This window comes from Canis aureus, chromosome 2 (assembly GCF_053574225.1).
Source record: "Canis aureus isolate CA01 chromosome 2, VMU_Caureus_v.1.0, whole genome shotgun sequence".
Lineage (NCBI taxonomy): Eukaryota > Metazoa > Chordata > Mammalia > Carnivora > Canidae > Canis > Canis aureus.
Genome location: NC_135612.1, coordinates 50626768 through 50649972, shown reverse-complemented (window position 1 = coordinate 50649972; position 23205 = coordinate 50626768). Strand labels below are relative to the sequence as shown.

The 23205-nt window shown below is 40.8% G+C and overlaps 1 protein-coding gene across 9 annotated transcripts in view; it reads right to left on the bottom strand.

Annotated features, from left to right (window-relative positions):
• The window catches only part of AGBL1 (AGBL carboxypeptidase 1), a 555889-nt gene that overhangs the window by 517459 nt on the left and 15225 nt on the right, over nt 1–23205 (bottom strand). For all 9 annotated transcript variants that reach the window (XR_013364441.1, XR_013364447.1, XM_077871456.1 and 6 more), the window contains exons 5-11: nt 21069–21185; nt 19424–20004; nt 17846–17929; nt 17527–17613; nt 14499–14647; nt 12902–12989; nt 4744–4888 (exon numbers count right to left, since the gene is read on the bottom strand). Coding sequence is in view for 7 of the 9 variants with exons in the window: in XM_077871456.1 (XP_077727582.1) it covers nt 4744–4888; nt 12902–12989; nt 14499–14647; nt 17527–17613; nt 17846–17929; nt 19424–20004; nt 21069–21185 (1251 nt within the window). In the remaining 2 variants the exon portion in view is untranslated. The remainder of the gene's footprint in view (nt 1–4743; nt 4889–12901; nt 12990–14498; nt 14648–17526; nt 17614–17845; nt 17930–19423; nt 20005–21068; nt 21186–23205) is intronic.

Sequence of the window (23205 nt, the reverse complement as noted above, 5' to 3'; positions counted from 1 at the left end):
TGCTGCCAGCATGTTCTAATGGGCTCTCTCAAACTAACCCAGTCTGCTAGTCTCACTCTCCCTATATTAAACAGACTTAACTTTAAGAAGGGTGAGAAATTATTCATCTCCAGGTATCTGCTCTTAGATTTGCTGATTAGAAAGAAAAGATGATGTTACTATCCTTTTTACATTAAAAATAAATGAAGTTATATCACTGACAACTTGGAAAAGAGAGTAAAAAAAAATTATTTTCATCAACCACCCTAAGACAACCGTCAGTAGCCCTTGTATTTATTTCTTTTAGTCCTTTATTCAGATTTTTTACATGATTTTAATTTTATTACAAGTTACAGAATGAATACTTTCCCATCAGCTCAATGGAGAAAATGATTGCACATCATTATAAAAAAGAGAATAGGGACGCCTAGGTGGCTCAGCGGTTGGGTGTCTGTCTTCAGCTCAGGGCGTGACCCCGGGTCTGGGGATCGAGTCCCACATCGGGCTCCCTGCGAGGAGCCTGCTTCTCTCTCTGCCTGTGTCTCTGCCTCTCTCTCTCTCTCTCTCTCTCTCTCTCTCTCGCAAAAGTAAATAAATCTTTTTTAAAAAGAGAGAATAAATGCTCTGATCAATCTAGTATCAATCACTACATGAATACACTTGGCTAACACTTTCCATGTATCATGTAATATACCTTTCATAGCAACCCATATAGTGAACATTTTCATATGTATGCTGAGCCCTTCTAAAAGATCACACAAATGACATTCTAATTTTCTCTTTTCTTTCCTTCTCCCATTCCTTTTTTCTTTCCCTATACTATACTCCATTTCATCTCTGAAGATAATGGTGGGTGCACCTGCCACCATACGTATGTATGTCTGCTGAGAAATCCTGCTCCAACTTTCAGAGCTTTATGTTCCACTAACATATGGACCCTACTTATGATCACTTTTCTTATCTCTTGCCAACTCATACAATTATAAGTTCCCAGCAAGACCCTACTTCCTTGCCCTCTAAAATGTCCATTAGAAACTTTCTTGGGGCCCCTTTTTCAACCTTTACTACTGGCCATGTAGGGACAATCCACAATATAATCCAAAGACTTTAAACAAGTATTGCTAACACTTGAACCATCATTGCAATTATTGACAGCTTGATATGGATGGTTAAAATAGAATTCCATTTGCTTGCTTCATAATTATAATAATATTATATTTCTTTCTTTTTGCTTTATTTTAATACTATAATTTGGACAATTATCCAACAGAGTTCCTGGCAAGCATCTGGAAGATATCAATTTGAAAGAACTAAATGCTAATTCTCTGATTATAAGAGAATAATAAAATTTTTAAGTTGCAAAATTGTATTCACGTTGAAAAACATCCAATCCACATGTCCCCCACTATAAAAGTGTCTGTGATTATTAAACATAATCCATATTATAGGAGATTTACAAATTGTGAATTCCACATAGAAAGTATTTTCCACCCCTCAGCATCACCCTCCAAGTAACTTGCAGTTAATTCTGCCCTTGGGGTATCATTCACATTTATTTTATCACTGATCTGTTGGAAGAAAAACTGCTTCTCCTTAGGACATGTCCAAAAATAAAAAGAAGTAGTGTGTACAATGGAATGTACTCATTGCATCCAGGATGGAAGAGATTTTTAAGAGAAGTCATAGAGGCAATTATAGTCTTAAACATAGAAAGAACAAAGACTATGCATCACTGGAAATGTAAAATCCAAAACGGACTATATACATCTTTCATTTTCAAGTAACTAATATCTGTTCTGCTCATTTAGGAGAAACAAAAACATATTCCTTGTCCTTTGTCTCTTTTTCATTAACTCTCCAAACTTCCTTGGTGGGAAGAGATTCCTACTCGACAAACTAAGTAAAGAGGCAGTAAGCATTGATTCACCAGATCTCTCCCTCCCTCTTGTGGATACCAGGGAACACAGAGGGGAGGAAACACCTCTTTTCTCATATTTTTTTGTCCCTCCTCAAGGCAAAATTATCCCCCCACACACTGACTCTACTGACTCCCAAGTTCTTTGTTGATTGGAAATTTTAGACCCTGTGGTCTGACAAGAGCACAAAAGGTAAGTGGATCCCAGAGGCATAAGCTGTGATGGACAGTAGCTATGACAACTTTAGCCCACTATTTTAGAGGCACATGCAGCCATCCACCAAGCTCTGTGGTTGTATAATCTCTGATAGTTGGCTGAAGTCATCCACCTGTGGTGTTTATCCGTAATACTGAGTGCCACAGATATGGATGGTTCAGCTGGATAGTGTTCCCCAAAGACAACCTCATTCTTTTCTTTGCTTTAATTGTTTATCTAAATTAAATTTAGTTAACCTATAGTATATTATTAGTTTCAGGGGTAAATTTAGTGATTCATCAGTTGCATGTAACACCTAGTGCTCATTACATCACATACCCTCCTTAATGCCCATCACGTAGTTACCCTTCCCCAGACCCACCTCCCGTCCAGCCACTGTCAGTTTGTTTCCTAGAGTTAAGAATATACAATGGAATATTACTTGGCCATCAAAAAGAATGAAATCTTGCCATTTGCAACAATGTGAATGGAGCTAGATGATATGACGCTAAGTGAAATCAGTCAGTGAGAGAAAGACAAATACTGTAAGATTTCACTCATAGCTGGAATTTAAGAAACAGAACAGATGAGCACAGGGGAATGGAAAAAAAATAAGATAAGCACAGAGAGGGAGCCAAACACAATCCCGTTCATACCCCTGGATGCACTGATTGATTCTTGCAGGGTGCCTGCAAGTTGTTTCAAAGTCTGAAACTTTTTCAGCCAGGGCTTGACTGCATCTGGCTTCTTTCTTTAAGTTTCAGGTTTTGAAACTGCTTGTAGGTACTTCACAAGAACCTGGCAAAGCATCCCAGGATAAGAATGGGACTGTGTTTGGAGAACAACACTATCCTGCTGAACCACATCCATGGCACTCAGTGTTACAGATAAAAACCATGGGTTGATGACTTGAACCCAACCCAATCAGACATTATACAATCATGTAACTTGATGCTACAGGTACCTATAAGAGTAGACTGCAGCTATAGTAGCTACTGTATATCACAGCAGGCAAGAACACTGATCTGATCCCAGAGCAGAACTTCTTCTGAATTTTTTTCTACAGAAGAGTAGAAAGGGTGGTACTTCAAAGGCTGGTGCTCTGTTCCCTGCTTGGCCACTAGCTAGATGCAAGGTTCTAGTCCTCAGTGTTTGCATCTGTAAATGATGAGGGTGAATCAATTTCCCTAATCCCTCTGAGCTCTAAAGTTTTATACTCACTACCACTGAGAATCACATCAGTGTCTAAGATATTCCAACACGTGAAAAGAACAGAGTCCTGGACCCATGGATCCTTCCCCCAGTGGAAAGGCAAAATACACACACAAAGAGGAGTTTCCCTTCCCCGGTTGACTTTCCACATGTGGTGCTTCTCGAGCAAGACAATAAAGGCAGCTGTTGAAGGGGATCATGAATCTTGCCTGCTCTAGGTCCCTAGAGGCAAAAAGCATGTTTTATGGCATAGCTCATGATGCACATTTGTTGGATTAACTTTTTGAGATTTCTAACTGTGATACACAAATAATACTAGTTGTGTATCTTTTGCAATCTGGAAAAGAGTTTAAAAAAAAAAAAAACCACCTCTCTTTAGGCAAGACAGCATATGGGGAGTGGGGCAGATGCACTTTCCTGAAGCAGTTAGCCAAGTGGTTTCAGATATGCCTTCTCAATGGAGAAAAACTTTCATTTATACCTGAATATTCCTTTTGAAGGCAAGGGACATTCTTGGTTATTACCTTTTCCCACTCCTTATCACAGACTTACAATGAAGATGCTCATCCTTCGGGCTAAGTGAGAGAGACACTCACGCATATAGCGCATATTATTATAAATATGCTAATAACATTTTGCATTAACACAGAGGATGACAGTGCTTTACAGAAGATACTTCTAGCTCATTCATCCTCAGGATAGTCATGAAATAGCTAGGAGGAAAGGGATAGTTTGCCAACTTTTCCAAATGACAGAGAACTGCACGGTGTAATCAGTTTGCTCAAATTCATCCAGTGAGGCATTTGCAGGGCCTGAGAGAACACCAGAATGCTAACTTCAGGCTTGGACTGGCTGACTCCATACCCTTCTCCAGAATAGACAGAGGCCCTTGTTTGCAGTGGTTCAGTGTTTACTTATTCCACTCCTCTAGCACACCCTGGATCCTTCTAGCACCTTCCATCTGAGGCCATGAGAAACAATGCTGAGAAAAGCTGAAGTGGATGCCTGCTCATGGGCTTCTGATTCACTCCCTCAATGGGGCAATGCACTTCAAATCTGCCTCTTGGCTGACCTTCGATTTTTACCGCCATTTCAACTACAGAATCTCACTCCAATCTCATGACTTCATGTTTAAGCTTGAGGGGTACTTAAAGACAGAGCCTCTACAAAATGGCTCCACCTTCTCCTCCACTTGACCTGCCAATGCAGAGCACTGCATGCCACTTGGGCCTTCAGAACACCCCTGGTCATGACCCTGCTCTGTCCACAGCAGCAGCTCACATCCACAGAAAGCCACCACATTGGTAATAGCAAAGCCTGGCTCCCTTAGGAAGGCCACAGTTCCCCACCAGGATGTCAGGGTCTCCTGGCCGTTTCCAGGGAAGCCCCGAAGAGCCCATTCAGCCTGGCCAGGGTGATGACACTGTCCAGAGGACATTACCATGAGGGCTGTGTAGGTGTACGGATAGTGGTAGGCCAGGTAGCAGGCATCCTCACTGTGCGGAAAGGTGACCACAAAGGTGAGGGTGTAAAAACACTTCTTGGATGCTCCCCCCGCAATGGCTGCACTCTGGCGATAATGATTTCTAAAAGAGAAAGGAGAATGGAGAATGAGAGAGAGGTCCCATATGCTCTAAACCTGCCATGTTATATACACCAGCAAAATGACCTTCATCTGAAACTCTATGTGGGTGAAATTTAGAAAACAGGGAAACTGTCAGGTCATGAGCCAAACTAGTAACATTTAGGCAGGTCCATCTGTCTCCCTTTTTTTTTTTTTTTTTTTTTTTTGTGAGAGAAAAAGAGAGCACATGCAAGCAGGGGGAAGGGGGAGAGGGAGAGAGAGAATCTCAAACAGGCTCCATGCTAGGCTCTGATGCAGAGCTCAATTCCATGACCCTGAGATCACGAACTGAACTCAAGAGTCAGATGTTCAAGTGACTGAGCCACCCAGGTGCCCCAGGTCCACCTGTCTCCTAACTGTGGCGTACATACCATGAGCCTCTCTTTGCTGTGTCTGTGTATGAAGCCTACAGAGTCACTGAGCTAGAAACCAGTCAGACACGTGAATAATTCTGTGTAACATAAGATGCAATTGCAGACATATACTTTATTACCAAATGTAGCTTCCTCCAGCCCCTGCTTCTCCCCAGACACTGTAAAATCTTCCTTTCCCTCCTGCCTGTCAAGTGGCTTTGTTAGTAATCACTACTACTGCATATTGATTTCCAAGTTGACACTTAACCCATGTCACCTTATGTTATCATTGCAACAACCCATTGTGTGGGTAAAGGAACAAAATCTCAGAAAAATTAATTTGTCAAAGGTCATAAGGCTAAAAAACATGGCCAGTATGGGACTCGAACCCAGACCTGTCATTCTGCAAAGCCTTTGTTCTTTCCACTATATAATACTTGCTTCTCAAAGGAATACATTTGTCACCCCAAATGTGGTTCAGCTTCTTATAGCTTCAGAGTGCACATTTTCCTTTGTCAAAGATGAAGAACCAATTTTGATACTTCAGAGAACAGTATCAAAGTAAATTGCACCCAGAAGTACATTCCGAGCAATATTTTCCCCACACGCTGCCAGTTATGCCCGTGCCTTGCCTGTCAATGCCGTGGCAGCTGTGCAGGCTTTCCTGAGAAATGTTATCATCAAGACTGCATTATGATGCAAAATACACGCGGACACCAAAAGATGTAATTCCACCTTTGAACATTTACAATGCTAGCTTACTTGTTTGTGGTGTTTTGGGGTTTTATTGGGGGGAAAGGGTGGGGGAGAGGGAAGAAATAGCAGATAATGAATCTCTGTTCTTACAAAATGTAAAAAAATACAGATTATTCTTTTCTGCCTTTTGCGACCAGGTACATGCCACCCCCCCACCAAAGCAAAAACCAACCAACCAACCAAACAAACAAACAAACAAAAAATCAGGCAAGCAATAAAGGAAGAAACAGAAAAATACTGTCTTGTTTCTTGTGGTTTTGTGGTTTTTCAATATTAATAAAGCTAAGAATGGCAGTCCTACAAACTATGGTCTGACACATTTCCCCTGCCTCAGCTACTGCCAACACAGCACCCTGGGGCCCTGGTCATTCTAGGGAGAGAGGGATATCCCCTAACAATGTAAGCCCCAAGTGATTCTCCCTGTCACTTTTTAGATCACATTAATAGGACCCATTTCCTTTGTGACTCCAGTGCTAGAAACTTCAAAAAGGCATCTTCACCCATAGTGCCATCTGGCTTTTGATACCTAATTGGGTCTACTTTCTCCATATTTCCCCAAAGTTCCGTACTTTCTTTAGAGCTAAGGCTCTGGTTATTAGAAAGTATGTAAAGAAACAGATGGCAGCTCAGAAAGCATGCAAGCCACATCTGCTCTACCTTTTATTCTATTTCTGATTTCACTCATAAAAGGCTCCATTACGAATGCTCATCCAGTTTACACCTACCTCAACAGGTACTGGGCAATTATACTACTCTACAATGATGACCCAAGTGAAATAAAATGAGCCAGTCAAAATGGTCAAGACGTTGAGAACCAATCAAAGTGTGCAAGAGCACTTCACCTGTAAACATACACGTGGGAGCACACACATGTGCACATCCTATATATGCATAGTCATGAAGGTAAAGGCAGGTGGAAACATATACCTAGTGCCTCTGCATCACCAAGTTCTTCACCCACAGAGTGGACACAGAGTCCTCATCTTTCCTCAGGTATAAAAGATTTCCCTGGGGGCCTGTGGGGGTGCTCTCCTTTGACACTTCCCACTATACCATTAAGTACACCAAAGTAACATTATGGGGACATTTCCCATCAGCAAATTCAGCCTTACCCCACCAACCATCGGAATGAGTGAGAAATGAAGAGAAAGCAAGAATGTGAAATCCCTATCCTGATGCTCTTTCTACCATTCAGATCAAACCTGGACTCCAGGGAAGAATCAGCTACAGTGAAATGGAAAGAGAAGTAAAATAAGAGGATTCTTAGCTTTTGGACTTCTATGGATCCACGTTCTAGTGATTTAAGGGAAATGTTAAGAATTTGAATGGCAGTTTTGGCTGTATGAAATCCACCTTCTCACAACCCCAATACACACACACACACACACACACACATACACACACACTATAGCTTGGTAGGCAAGAATCTTGTGGGAAAGACTAAAAGCTGCTCACTGATTAGCTAGCCCTCCCCAGGATGGTTGTGGACTGCTGGGATTTGAGAAAAAAAAATGAATATCACCTCGTTTATGATGAGTTTCTGCTAAAGAAGATTTCATTACAATCCTAGTCTGAGGCCAAAACTCCAGCTAAGCCTAAAGCGAACATTAAGCTTCCCCAATGGAGTCTCCTGAGGGCCGTGCAGGAAAATCCAGATGACTCTACCAATAGCCAAAACCTTCCTCTTCAGGGACACTTTGCCAAGATCACCTTCTTCAAAATGGAAAGTTCAATAAATCCTTAAAGTAAAACCCTTGACTTGCAACAATTCAATTTGTCCACAAAAAAGTTATATTATAATAACAAGTTATTTTGTTTCCCTAATTATGATGTGAGAATTCTGAGGGATGTTTGCAAGGCAGTAACATTCATCTCTTTATATTTTAAATGGTTCTCATGTTCCTCCTTTGTACTGAAAACTTTTTCCTTTTCCTCCATTCAGACAGTTTCTTCTTCCTTCAAGCCTCAACCCAAAAGTTTCCTCTTCCAGGAAGCCTTCTCTGATATTTGTTCTTTGGCATAGTTGTTACTACACTGTCTCTACCTCACTGCTAACCCTTTTATGACAAGGATTATGCTTATTTTTCTATGTGTCTTCATGCTTGGTACAGTAGCTGGACTTAGCAGCTGTTCAGTTAAAGTCGTAGAATAAATGGACCTATAAGACTCCAGGAATAGTAATTAGAACATTTAAAGTATTCCACCTCTAATCCTACTGATATCTTTTTAAGGTTAGGTATTACTGTACACACTCCACAGATGGGGAAATTGAGGATCATAGACATGAAGCATCTTGAGCAATTCTACAAAGAAAGCATAGCAAGCAGGACTCAACCTCACCAATGGGCTTACTCCAAAACCAAGATTTCTTTTACTGTATCACCTGTCTCTTGGAAATCCATAAGAAGATAAGAAGTCTTTTGGCCCAATGCAGCAAGTACAAATGCAAAGTTTTGGTCTCCATAAATCAGGGCTACTTATAAATTTAAAGTTTAAAGTAACGGAAGGAATATAACATGAAATAGATGACAGCTCGTGAAAATGAAACATTTCACTGATTCTTTACATCATTTATGCCACTAAGAAGTTTCTACTGGTTATGGATAATTGCTGACATTCACTGAACATCTCCTATGTACTAGACACTGCACTCCATTTTATACCTGCTTTTCCTTATTTCATTATTCCATTATTGTCTTCATTTTACAGATGAGGAAATCAGAGGTCGAGATTGGAATAATCTGCCCAAGGCCACACCATTGGTGAGTGGTAGATATTTGATTCTAAGAACTTTCTCTTCTTGATCTGCTCTTCTAAATGGTTAACGAGCCTGGTGAAGATCAAGTGCATTCTCAGATTTGCTGGATCCTGGACAGGTCATGTTGGGTCAAAGATGACCCAGGGTTGGATAGAGGCAGCGCTTCCCGTTAAAAGGCTCCCTCCCCTTCACTTTTCCATTCCCTGAATCATTTGTCTTAGGAATGATCTGTACTTTTATAATCATAAAGCCTTCAATGAAGCAAGTAGCAAAGTACACAAATGCATAGTTATGAACTCAATCTATTTCCATTTGCACTTAAAAATATGCTAGGAAATTTTTTTTTCTGTGGGTGCATGAAATAAGCAAATGCCAAGATAGAGAGTGAAGTAGATAATATTATAATGACCCGGCTCTGTTTAACAAGGGTGCATCATTTCACTTAACAGGGTCTAATAAGGCAGAGCAGCCATGCCACCGGGCTTCCCTGTGTCTGCAGCGTTACTAATATTCTATACAACGCCAAATCTCCCTCCTGAGATCCCTCGGAAGGATGCATGATGGCAGAGCTCGTGTATGACATTCATCTTCATGAGTGAGCTGTTCCATCTCCTCTCACGAGCGGAGATAAATGTCAGAAGAGATCAGCCGTTGTGTATTACATGGCCACTCTGAGCGTGCAGCTTCCCTCCCTCTGCCCTTCAGCAGCAAAATTACTTTAGACCAGAGCTGGGAAAGGATTTGAAAAGGTGTGAGGCTGTGTACGTTAGAGGGAGACGCAGGCCGCGGGGAAGTAAATAAAGCAGAAACAGAAACTGTCCTTGCTTACTCTTATGAGAGGCATGGAAAAATGAGTCTACTCGTTTATGTGCTTCCCTTCCAAAGATCTCTTTTACCTTCTGGCTTACTGGTCCACAGGTGGGTGGGAAAGGGGGATGGGATGGAGGAAGAGAGGGGGTTCTGGGGGAGGGGCAAGATGGACAACTGGGACAACTGTTCAAAGGTGAAAATACTAGAATTTTTCCTTGAGCATATTATGATCTAAGTACTAAGAAAGAAATTCAGTGGTCTTAAGGTTTAATAGGAGGATTGACACCACTGTGTCATGCCATCCAAGTCAACCTGATGTGATGCATAATTATAAAGGAAAGTGCAGTAGAGCAATCTTAAGCATTCTTCTCTGCTATTTTCCAGAGCTGGAATATGAACAACACGTTACATTTTAGATCTCTGGTTTTCATGTGTCAGGAAGTTGAATATCGATTGCTGTATGGGAAGAGATCCACACCTCCCTCATTCTTTTGCTTTTAACTTCTGGCAAGGTAGTTAAGTTTGCAGAAGCCTACTTTAGTGGATTTATAGATTATATTTCCTAAATTAAACTAAACTTCACAATATAGACTATTGGCTGTTGTTGTTTTTAATTCTGCTTTGAAGCCATAGATTGATGATAACATCAAATTTCAAGCACCAAGGACCCCCAAAAATGGAAGAAGGGACGTGGCCTATCTTCTACTTTTCACACTAGCTCTTTCTCAAAGACTCTTATTGTATAAAAACAAGCTAATTAGATCTGATAGACTAACCAAAATCTTTCAAAATTACACAAAAGGCTATCAAAAACTGTATTTTTCATGGGAGACCCTAAGGGTACAGAATGTCCTGAGTTATCAATAGAATAAAGACATAACCACTGGGTAGGTATTTACAATCATTATTTGTTCCATCTTTTTTCAGCATGTATAACTTTAACTTTTTGCATGTCATCCAACGTATATAATATATTAGTATAATAATGCTTATGTAATGATAAAACAATTTATGAACAAATCTATATTAGAATTACATGCATGAGTATATTTTATTAAAACAGGAAGGAGACCACTTTCTAACTGATGACGATCAGACTCACAAGGCTGTCAACCCATATCCATAACCAATCACTACTGTTGTCTCATTGAAGGAAATGGATATCCCATTTCTCTGGGTGTTTTTCCTCATCTGCCCTTCTGTGTATGTATATGTACTCAGGCACAATGAGCACCCTGGCACCCCCTTTAGAACATGGCACTAAATCTGGGAAGTTAATAGCACAATAGAAATACAACTTCTGAGTTTCTGATGACATGCTGGAGACAGAGAAATGGGGAGATAAAGTTCTCTCAAATTAATATGCTGGAGAGAATAAAGGCAGGGATGAAGCAAACACATCTTCTAGAATAGATCAACTCAAAGACTGTGATGGGTAAATGGGAAAAATATGCTATATAATCTAAGGCATTCTATAGTAGGGAGAAGTGTCCTGAGCTATAGTTTAATAGAGATACACACATCTATCCTGTTGTTAAATCACATTATTGGAAATATGTTAACACAATGTGGTGAGTAATTGTAAAACAAACTATGTTACAATGTAGCAATCTTATCCATTCATCTCTGTTGCATTCATGACTGCAATATGAAAAATGAATTACATTACACATTCATGATTTTCATGTTACCCCTCTGTTGCTCTTTAATCACAAAACAATTGTCTTGTTAATGAGTCTAACAGCTATTAACATTAACTTTGGCTTTCCTCAGGCCAAGGCTCTGTTTATGGATGAGGGGCTTCTTTCTTCCCTCCCTTTTTGGCAGATGTTTCATCTCCTCAAGGCTGATCCTTACTCCCTACCTCCCAGATGAACAGCCTCCAGGGAGAGTTGTACTCCCCTGGGAGAAAATACTGAGTGGTGTGTTTGTCCAATTTCTTACTAAACTCCAGATCCAAGCAGGCAGCAAGCCAGGTCTTTCACGTTTATTTAGGGTGACTATGTTCACAGGACATACCAAGGTTCAAATTTAGGCTTTCACTGTTTTTCCATGCAGTTGTTGGCTTCTACCACTTTGAGATGATTTTTAGTCTAAATCTCTTTAGAACGTGAAAAGATTCTGAGAGTTTCTAGATATGGAGGCCAGAGAGTAATTGCCATAAAAGCAAATGGGAAACCAACAAAATTATACTTTGCTATTGTTCTAAAGAATATAATGAAAATACCACTCAGGTCCATATCCTAATACATCAAGGACTGAAGACTGCCATCTCTTTTATTACAAACTGTAAGTCAGCCCAAATCTGTTTTTAGACCATACTTATCTCTATGGTGGTTTTTGCCTTTGTGTCTGATAGATAGGAAAGGTCAGGAATTGTGTTGCTCTATCAGTGCTCCTGTACTCAGTCTCAAAAGCCAAAAGGCATTAGAGTATATATTCTCTCTCTTTTTAATCATAATAACAATTGTAAACTCTAGAATGTCTGATAATACTTTTTTTAGGGCCCTCTTGTAATATCAGAAGGTGATACAACTTGCTTTATTCAATAAAACAAGTGCTAGCCTATCAGTTTTGATAGAAAACTAGCAATGAGCTAATAATTAATTATATATTTCCTGCTTGTCCTAACAATTCCAATCCTTTTTCTTTCTTATGAATTTGTATTTTATTTTACATCAAAAGAAAATATACAAATGAACAATTCATGGATTGAGAATCCATTTCTTTTATCAAAAGATATGGATAATTTAAATTTCATTACAACTTCACAGAATAAATTGATGAAACTGGCTACTGATCAAGGATTGAACATGAATTCTAGAAAGGCTCCCTATTTTATTTTTTTCCAAAACCTCATTTTGCTGTGGAGGAACAGTTGCTTAAGTGTACCTGTCACATATCCACTCCCATCTACTTTGGAAAACTGAAGCACAGGATGAGTAAGAATAGACCAGAACATCTCAGATTTTTTGTTTCCTGAGATACATAGAAAGAGGTAAAAATGGAGGCTTGATGAATTAATCACAGGTTGCATCTGTACAAGCTCTAATATCCAACAACAAGGTCTAAGGGTTTTGATGTGTTTACGTGAGGATAGGTCACTTCTCCAAAAATTGAAAAATTTCTTGGGTTCTACTGTAGGTGCCATTTAACATGCTTGCACTTCTGAAGGACAGAGCATTTGTCACTGGGACAGGGACAGATGGCTGAGGTTTTTAAGACCAACATAGAAGAGTAGGAAATTGAGAAAGAATGAAAGATCAGAGAAAAGGAAGCTAGCAACACTCTAACTTACTTGTAATAACAGATTTCATAGCCCATCCGTATCCAGGTGGGTCTGCCAAGAAGAGCCTCCTTCACAGAATACAGAGTTGGCTGCATCCCTGCACAGAACAAAGGCAGGATTAATCACTGGGGGGAGGGGGGGGGACATCTGGGTGGCTCAGTCCGTAAAGCATCAGGACTCTTGATTTTGGCTCCAGTCATGATCTCAGGGTCGTGAGATGAGATTGGGCCCTGCACTGAGCTTCACACTCAGTGGGGGTCTGCCCGAGATTCTTTTTCCCTCTCTCTGTGCCCCTATACTCCACACCTTTAAAAAAAAAAGTATTAATTTCTGGGGAAAGAGAAAAGGGAAAGAGAGCTTTCATGAGCTGAATCATAGCCCTCCAAGTATCCAGGTCCTAATCTCTGGAACCTGTGAATGGTGCCTTAGATGGCAAAAGGATTTCATAGATATGATTAAATTAAGGATTTTGAGATGGAGAGATTATCCTGGTGGGCCCTAAATGCAATCACATACCTTCTTATAAGAGGGAGGCAGAGGGAAAAGCAATGTGACTGAAGCAGAGGGAGATTGGGAGATGCTACACTGCCAGCTTTGAAGACAGAGGAAGGGACTATGAACGAAGAGATTCAAGGACCAAAGCTCTCAATGCTGGAAAACAAAAACCAAAGAGAAAATCCCCTAGATGTTCCAGAGGGAGCATAGCCCTTCCAGCACTTTGGCTGTAGCCCAGTGAAACTGATTTTGGACTTGTAGACTCTAGAATTTTAAGAGAGTATATCTATCTTGTTTTAAGCCACCAACTTTGTGACAATTTGTTACAACAGCCACACGGAACAAATGCAAGAGTCAGGGTTCATATTTTCTCTTTCTACATTAGTAAGTGTCTATTTAGTCAGTGTAAAATAGAGTCAGTACCCTGTGCTCAGACCTAGAGATATGGGAATATTCATTCCTTACTCAAAGCCACTCAATAAATTAGTATACAATTCAGCAATAACATGCACAATTTTCCATCCTTGGAAATATTCAAAATAAATGTAGCTGCCAGTCCATTTGTCCTTCAAAATTCTCTTCCAAAATGGCCACAGGGATTCAGGAGAATTTTAACTTTCCCCATATTTTCTTAGAGTGTAAATCAATGTCGTCCAATTGGTTTGTGTTTTTTTTCCTTTCTGGGACAAATAGATCAATATCTTTGCTACTGTGGGATTTAGGAGATGAAGAGAAAGACTGAATGAGAGGTTCTCATGGACCTCAAAAGGTGGGGCAGGGTAATCAGGAAGCAGGAAGTTTCAAGGTTCAAGGTGGGGCAGGGTAATCAGGAAGCAGGAAGTAATGCTATGGCATGCATGATATTAACATTCTGCGACAGAGGGAGGACTTCCAGCTTGCCTTCAGTGGTGGCAGTTTGCCACAGGTTGGCCACCATCTTGCCACACATGGCAACCAAAGCATTCAGTCCAACTTCACACTCAAACAGGACTTTGGGTAATAAGCCAAGCAATCACAGAGGAGCACCATTCCTGGTGTTAGCCAGAAGATCTAACTTCTAGAACTTCTAAAAGATCTAGAAGATCTTGGGTGTTAGCCCAAGAGCTCATACCGTAATTAAACTGGCTGTTGGGCTTCTCACAGTTGATGATGTTGAAGCGGTAAGGGACGGCAGCTCTCATGCCGCTCACCTTGAAGTAGAACCACTGCTGGTGCTGGCTGCTATTCACATCAGTGTTGACCAGCAAGTCATATTCCCTCCTGCAATGTCAGAAGCAAAATTGGAGGGCCACAAGTCTTTCAGGCAGGTTCCAACACTGAGAATCTATACCTCTCAGGTTCCAGATGACAGATCTAAGACCTAGCATGTCAGTTGGCTGGTAAATTACAGTGATTGTGCTCATCTCACAACATTGGACACACAAGCTATAGAAATTTGGGAAGATGGAAGCAGGTTCTTGGTGTTAGGAGAATCAATTACACAAACACAATATATGTTTTTATTAAACTGTGATGAATTCTCTCTCTAGAGAGAAAAATATAAGTGTGCTATATTCCAGAGAAAATTCAATCACATCTAGTTGGGTAGGCCATTACTATTTAATGTGCACATTACTTTTGAGGATCAGTCTCCTCATATGGAAAATGGAAATAGAGTCTAAACTTGCAGTGCTACTTGTAAAAATTAAGTGGTATAGTATATGTAAACCCCCAGCAAAACAACAAATATGAACTAGGCTGGCAATGCTAGAGTTGTGTCTTCATTTTGTAACTTTTTAATTGATTTAATTTTCATGCATTTTAAGTGGACAGCTCAGTGAATTTAAATAAATTCATCTGGATACTCCTGTTTGATCCAGATCAAGGTACAGGACATTTCCAGTGCCCCAAGAGACTCTTGGTGGGACTGCTCTCAGTTACTATCTGCAAAGCTAATCAGTTTTTTTGAGCTGTAGCAACAAAATTAACAATGCAGTTTGGACTTCAACATTATTATCAGTATATTAAATTTTCAAAAATATTATTGCTCCATCCCCTTGGCATGTCTTTGAGTTGCTCCTCTAAAAGGGTCATGTTTTTGCCCTGATCTGTTCACACTCTGCCACTCTGGACCCCTTCCAGTGAGATTTGTGGAAGAGTGGAGCTTCGCAGAAGGCATGTCAGAGCAGAGTAGAGCTACCTGATGGAGGCCCACTGTTCACACCGTTACTCTAAGCATCTCTTTTGAAACATTGAGCCCAACATACAATAAATGAAGCATAATCCACTGAATGATGCTCATAAGGACAAATCCAGAAAGACTATGGCCATCACACTGTCTGCTATGCCCACCATCCTCTCCAAAAACTGGCTATAAAAACTCCTTACTTAAAATTAGGTTTGTTTTCTGTCATCTGACTCTGTTACCCTGACTTTAACTAATGGGTTTAGGAGTCTACACTCTGGCCAAAGGTAGATATGTGGAGAGAGAGACCAGAGCAAGACCAGTGGTACAGGCACATCTTGGGCAAACCACTGTCCTCCAAGGAGACTCCTGATTAGGTTTTCTCTCCCGGATCCCTTAAACATGATATAGAGGAAAGAAAGAGTAATAAGAGCAGTCACCATGACAAGAAGTAGAAGCTGATCTGGCAACAGAAAAAGAAGGCGGCTGAGAAGGAATCTTAATGTAACTGCCTTTCCCATCTTCAGCCCATGTGGTTCAACTTGTATTTGTTTTATATGTCAGGCTTCCTTGAAATATTTCATGTACAAAGCAAATAAATGACATCATCAGAAAGGGAGAAAATCTATGAGAGACTCTTAACTATAAGAAACAAAGTGATGGAGGGGAAGGAGGTGAGAGGATGGGGTAACTGGGTGATGGGCATGAAGGAGGGCACATGATGTGATAAGCACTGGGTATCATATGCAACTGATAAATTATTGAACACTACATCTGAAACGAATTATGTACTATATGTTGGCACACTGAAATAAATTTTTTTAAAAATGAAAAAGGATCAAGGCTCGTGTACACCCCCCACCCAAGAAAAGAAAAATTCAAAAATGACTCCTCAGATAGATATAAAACAGGCTGACCTATGAAGTTCTGTGCTCTAGTTATGGAGAATATGCATTCCTGAAGACAAGTTAATGTTGACTGAGTGCTTACCATGTGTCAGGTACTATTCTAAGAGCATGATATGCTTTCAGCTAACTCTCCTAAAAAACAAAAAACAAACAAAAAAAAAACTATGATATAGGTGCTATCACTGTCTCCATTTTCTGGGTAAGGAAAAAAGGTCTGGAGTATAGTCAGGTGATTTCTCATACTCTTTTGGTGGGAATGGGGTGAGGTTGCCCTGGCATTCTGCTTCCAGAGTCTGTGGCTACCACACCATTAATTGTTCTGGATCACTGTCTTCAGGAGTTCACATGTATAAGATGGATTACAAATCCTGATTTTTGGCATATGAGAAATATAGTCCACACTGGTAAAAGGAAGGACTTATAACATAACAGTCTCTTCTGCACTAGAAATTTTTGTTTTTCCTCTCCTTTTTTAGTTTGTACAGCCTAAGACTTTCCTTTCCTGTGAAATACTTTTCTATTAACAAGAGGTCATTGAGAGATTCTGGCAGAGAGGCATGGCACTGTACATGCCCTTGAATGAAGAATAACACATCTCTCCAGGGGGAGCCCAGTGTTCTTGCTGACTCCATACACAGCTATGGGAGCAACAGACATGAAAAGGTACAGGACTAGGGGACCTCATATACCCTGCTGCATCAACAGAACCAGCCCTGACGTCAACATAAGTACAAACGTCCCAGTCAAAGGACTCCCCCACCCAAGTATGGAGCCATTATTTGGAATATAGGTGCACCCACAACATTAACCTCTAGCTGCCACCTTGCTGTGACATCAGCTAGTGGTCCCCTAGTGGTGTGCTGGTAAATGTTTAACAACGGACTCGGAGAAGAAAACCTTCATTTGTAGTGTTTGCCAGTTCTCAGGGTATAAACACTCCCACCATGCCTGATTTCAAACGACCAATGTGAGACTGCTGTACAGAGAATAGAGAGGAGAGGGGCACAGCAGGAGGAGCTGAGCTCTCCTAAGCTGCCAGGAGCTACCTTTGTGCCTTCCTTACTTACTCACGCACTTGGATGGCTTTGCGAAGATTTCCTGACTCAAACTCGGAGGAAAACCGCAAACAGTCGGAAGCAGTGTCTTGCAAAGACCTGTAATGAAATGGGAAACATGTGAACACATGCATTACTGCTATTCTTGGGCATAGCCTGACATTTCTTTGAGATAAGCTTTTTCTTACAGATCTTCAACATGAATTCTCATCATGTTTTTGAGAGAAGGGATGGATTACTAACATAAAACATTCTTATTCTCATGTCATTAAGAGGATATTCCATATCCACCCCCATCTTCCACATTCCACTGATGCTCAAGACCACCTACCAAGGCTCATCTAAACTGAAGACAACTTTATTTATAACATCACATGGCTGGATAAGCCTTTGGACATCCTCAAATATCTTGATCCTGGAAAGGAAAATTGGAAACATGTTAACAGTTGACCCTAACTCCTTACCCCATTCATCCTATGGTGATCTGGGAAGGGCTTTGGAGTCATCAGAGAATGATGAGAGAAAAAATAAAAAATGCCCCAACCTGGGGAATAAAAAGTGGAAAAGGTACTGGCTCTCCCTCCTTTTTTTTTTCCTTTATCAAAAAATGAAACTACACTGAGCAGTAGGAATGTAGGAAGAGTGAGGCCAGGTTTTAGTTGGAGGAATTCTGACTTGAAGGAGAATTTGTTTCAAGAGCATTTGGACTAATGGACTCCAAAGGTTTCTGGAAGTGAGAGTAAGGGATCCTTTGCACTGAGACAGTTTTGAGGGAGACTTTAGGACTGCTAACTGTTATCATCCTCAAGGCCTCGGGAGGATTCAGGAAGCCTCTGAACTCCTGGGTCATTTATATGCCTTGGGTTGTGTCATCTCCAGAAAACTAAGGTCAATCCTTTGTCTGAGAAGCACCCATATTCAGGAGATATAAGTAAAAGGTTAGAAGGAAGCCCCAAGGGATCTTTCAGAGTCCCTCCTTGAATTTCCAACCCATGTGTTTTGGGTGGAGTGGGTGAAGGGAAGGGAGGTAGATATGAGGCCTGGACTCAAGGGGAAAATGTTCTGTTAATGTGGGGAGGTGTGGCTGGGCCAGCCGCTGGGCCATGTCTCTCAGGAACTTGTAAGGTCAGAGATGTCAGCAGAAGCCCAAGGGGAGCAGCTCTTGGGATCCACTCTCAATTTACTGATTAAATGGAAAATAAGTTAATGAAACTTTCTGGTATGCACACTTTGCTCCACTGAATTAGTGCATGCATACTCAATGCTTTGTTTGTTTGTTTTCCAGGGGAATTCATTCTTCCTTGGTTTTAGCAATTTTTATTTGAATCTCACTATGTTGATCCCAAGGCAAAGCTTTCTTTCCATCATTCTGGGAATAACCCATCACCCAAAGTTTCTATCCTGGAGAATGTATATTTTCCTTACAATTTTCAGTGGTAAAGCAACCAAGTCAGATTTTATAATGTTGGGACTGTGAGATAGGGGTCCACTACCTCCATTCATTAGCAAGAGACCAGATGCCAATTCACTATGAATTGAAAAACAAAAAGAGCAATCCCAAATAATCCACACTTATTTTTGCTGAGAACCTTCCTTTGAGAAATGATTCCAATATTTGGAGAAACCAGGTTATCTTTCCCTGTTATGATCTGTAATGTGTTATGGGATACAGGGTTGCATTAGAACCATAAAGGGGTTCTTCTGGCAACACACGCCTACCACTATCCCACATTTGGTTCTGACATGTCAGGTGTAGGGAGGCAAGCTTCTGCATTTGGCAAAAGTTTCCCAAAGGATTTTAACATGTTCCTGATGGATTCTCACTTTCCTGAGATAGCAGAACTCTCTGTACAAACCAATTCACCTATAAAAATATTGAAGAAGAGAAAAAATACGGCTTCCAAATCACCTTTGGACTCCACGTTTGCGTTCCAGCATTGACTGGGCAGAGGGAGGTGGACAGTGACCCCAGAAGTCTGGAAATGCCATCATCTTGAAGTTAGCCACAGATCTGGTTCTTCTGGATTTGGCCATATAAAGATGGGGGTCATGGAAGGGGAGGTGCTTGGGATATGTCTGCAGAAGTTTATCTACTACTTCAGCAGTTTCTGTAGGCCTAGCAGAATTGGAAAAGGAGGCACTTATCGATGGGCAGGAAATCATGTCTATATCCCAAGCATCCTGTTTGAGGGAAACTTGAATGTCAGGAATTTCTTTGCCAGAAGAATCTATCCCAAGACCACTTGATTGCATGTTTTGGTATGCGTTCATCCCAGGGCCTTTTTTGGAGGCTGGATGCATGGTGGACCTCCCCATCTTCACCATGCTCAGAAGGGAAGTCTGGACCGTGTCTTGGCTTTCCTGCCTCCAGGAACTTTGGTCCTTATTCAAACAATGCTGCTTTGGAGAGGTCACAGTCGGAATGTGGGAGTGCTTGGCATCCTGAGTCTCTTCAAAGTGCAAATCATCTCCAGGTTTAGACTCAAGTTCCTTCAGGTTTAAAATGGAAAAGAATATGTCAGTGTTGCCTCCCTGGTAGAAAATACAACTTGACCCCTGACCTCACTTTCTGGGCACAAAGTTATGCATAAATCCTGTGAATTAGGAAGCTTTTTCTAAGGTCAGACAAGGAAAGGCAAAGTTTCAAGAATCAAATAAATGGTAGAATCATAGAAACTCACATTTGGAAGGTGCATTGGGTGGGTCTAGTACTATTTTATATAGCACACAAATGCCCTCTGGAACACCCCAAAAAGTTACAGCCTGCTTGAACAAACTCGTTTACAGGGTATTCATTACACCCCAAGGCAATGTCTTTCATTTGAAGATCATTCTGAATGTTTTTGTTTTTGATTTGTTTTTTAAAGGCTTCCTTACACTGAACTGAAATTTCCTTCCCTGAAATTTTTACCTTCTGGTCCCCTTCGGCCTTTTGAAGTAAAATAGAATATATTGCCTCCCTTCTACATGGGATTTAGCTGGTACCCTTAAATGTGGGCAAATTCATGATATATTAAGAATCCTAAGAAAATAATAGATATCCAAAGTCAGGTCTAAAATCCTGACAACAGCAATAGTAGTAGGAGCAGCAACTAGCCACTATATCACCAGGTGTAAGGTTCTCATTTGTTTCTACTAACAAAATCCCAGAAATTGGACTAGCCACTCTCAGAAAGCCACTTAGTACAACTTTCCCACTGTTCATGGGAACAAGAATTTGATTTTCGCTGAATAGTGAAACAGGGGAACAAGAATTTTCATTGCTTTTTCAGGATGTGAGGGCAAGACACTTTGTCAATAGGTGGTGATGTGTACCATTATCCTGCTTCCATCTAGGGGCCAGGTGTCCAACTATAGAAGCCTTGCCAGCATCCAGTCCAGCCACCTTTTTCACATTTTGCTTAGCCTTCTGCTTCTCTCTCTCAGAAAGACCCCAGAAGCAGATTGCTAATGATGAGCAATGCTCTCCATCTGGACCTCCTCCTTGGCCTCTCCGGTTCTGCAAAGAACCCATCATGCATCACCATGGAGCAGAACCACGGCATATGCCATACCTCAAAGTTGCAGGAGAGCTCAACACACATTGCCTCATACTGCATCAGTTCCTCTTCGGGTCGGTCAAGACCAGGTTTGGACGTCAGCTTGTTCACGTCTGTTTCCAAGTCATCATCCTACAATGGGATATCCAAATATATATATATTACAGTCAAGACAATTACCCTGAGAAGCATCGAGATAAGCTACATATGTGATTTTTCAGAATCATGGGACATGGTTTCCTTGACTCCAAATTATACTGCTAGCCTTTGCAAAGGAGAATTTAAGAGGTTGGGTTGTATTTTGTGAATGAAAAGAAAGAAGGTATACAACTTTTCTCAGCATCCATCTCAGGATTTATCAGCCCTCGCCGTAAATAACTAATTTATATAAAATTAGTAAAACGCAATATGAAAGAATTCTCTATCTTGCCACCACCATCAACATAATTGTAATCACTGTATCTATTCTTCTATCCCCCTTCCCATATAGGCCCCTCAGTATTCTCAAAAATACTTAACAAGCACCTGCCATTTTGGGTATTGAAGTAATAATGTCATTTTGGGTATTGAAGTAATAATGGAACAGACAAAGGTAGATGTTCCCATGGAATCTGTCTTCTAGTGAGAGAAGAAAGACAGAAAACAAATGAAGAAAGTCTTTTCCAGTGGTGAAAATGTCATAGAAATACTGAAGGGGGGCAGTGGGATTGTCAATGAGATGGGGAGGCAGTGTGGAAGTTGTTTAGATTGGGTGACCTGAGACCACCTTGCTGAGGAGGTGACATTTTAACCAGAACAGTGGGGAAGAGCAGTAGATGTTGGCTTCCAGTAAGAAAATAGCTGCAGCTCAGAGAATAGGAGGATGATCACAGGAGTCAACATCCAAGAAGGAGGACTTAGGCAGAGCCTTCCAGACCTGGGGAGGGGTTTGTCACTTCCTGCTGTCCTTTACCTCTTTGTACATTTACATTCACCCTGTCACTATGGGTCTTTTCTTCATTGGGCTGAATAATCACAGAGCCTTTATTTTTGTTTCTAGATCATCATTTCATGACAGTTTAATGGTGAGGGTGATTCTCCTCCCAACACCTCTTATTTTCCAGAGATTATAAAGTCTTCAAAGAAAGAACACCAGAAATCAACTTGTCCAGTCTTCTCATCTTTCCATGTCTCTCTTGGACCCAGTTTCCCTAATGAAGTAGGAGAGAAAAGCCTACTTGTGTATTAGGAGAATATTTGCTTAGTTAAGGAAAAACCTGGTGATTCTGAAGGCCTGGATTAGTCTTCTTTAAGTCCAATAAATATGGACAATAAATGTTTGTACTATCAACCAGGGTATGAGGAGGAAAGAAAATGCAACATGTTGTCCATCTTCTGGAATTTTCCTCCAAACTTTAAATAAAAGAGAAATAGATTTTATAAGGTTGATTTCATGGTATTTTCAGATACAGTGCACACCAGATCTAAACTCCTTCACCTGGTTCTAGAGATCCCATCAGTCTTGTCCTTTGCAGTTCTATCTATCAGTTCCTGCTTGCCCCCACCCTCTTGGCTGCAGCCTGAGCTATGCCCCAGAGTGGTACCAATGAAATACAGTCAGGCTACTGAGAAGAGTCTCTCCACCAGCAAGTAAGGTTGGTGTGTCTGGAGTGAGGAGCATCACCTAGCCCATGAGCTGCAGCTTAATGCATTCTACATGTGGCTAGGTAACCTACTTAGCTTTACAGCAAGAGTTGACTAACTATAACCTACTTTTGTTTTTGCAAATAAAGTTTTATTGGAACACAGCCACACCCATTCCTTTATGTTTTGTCTGTGATCGGTTTCTCAGTATGACAGCAAAGTGGAGTAGTTGTAACAGAGACCATTTCTAGTCCCCAAAGTTCTGTATCTTGGTCTCTGAATCTCTAGGCACGAAGGTGGGTTCTTCCCTCTTTCTGTATTGCTTATAAATACCATTTATACTTATTCAGGGATGTGCCTGCTTCTGCATCCTCACAGCAACCCAGATAGGCTTCGTCATTTAGGATTCCGGTACCCATCTAATCCAGATCATGATTTCTGGCCCTTCTTCCTATAGTAAGACCCTTTAGATGTTGTTGACTCTCTCCAGTCTTACACTTAAGCTCACCACCCTTTGGAAGATGGTGAT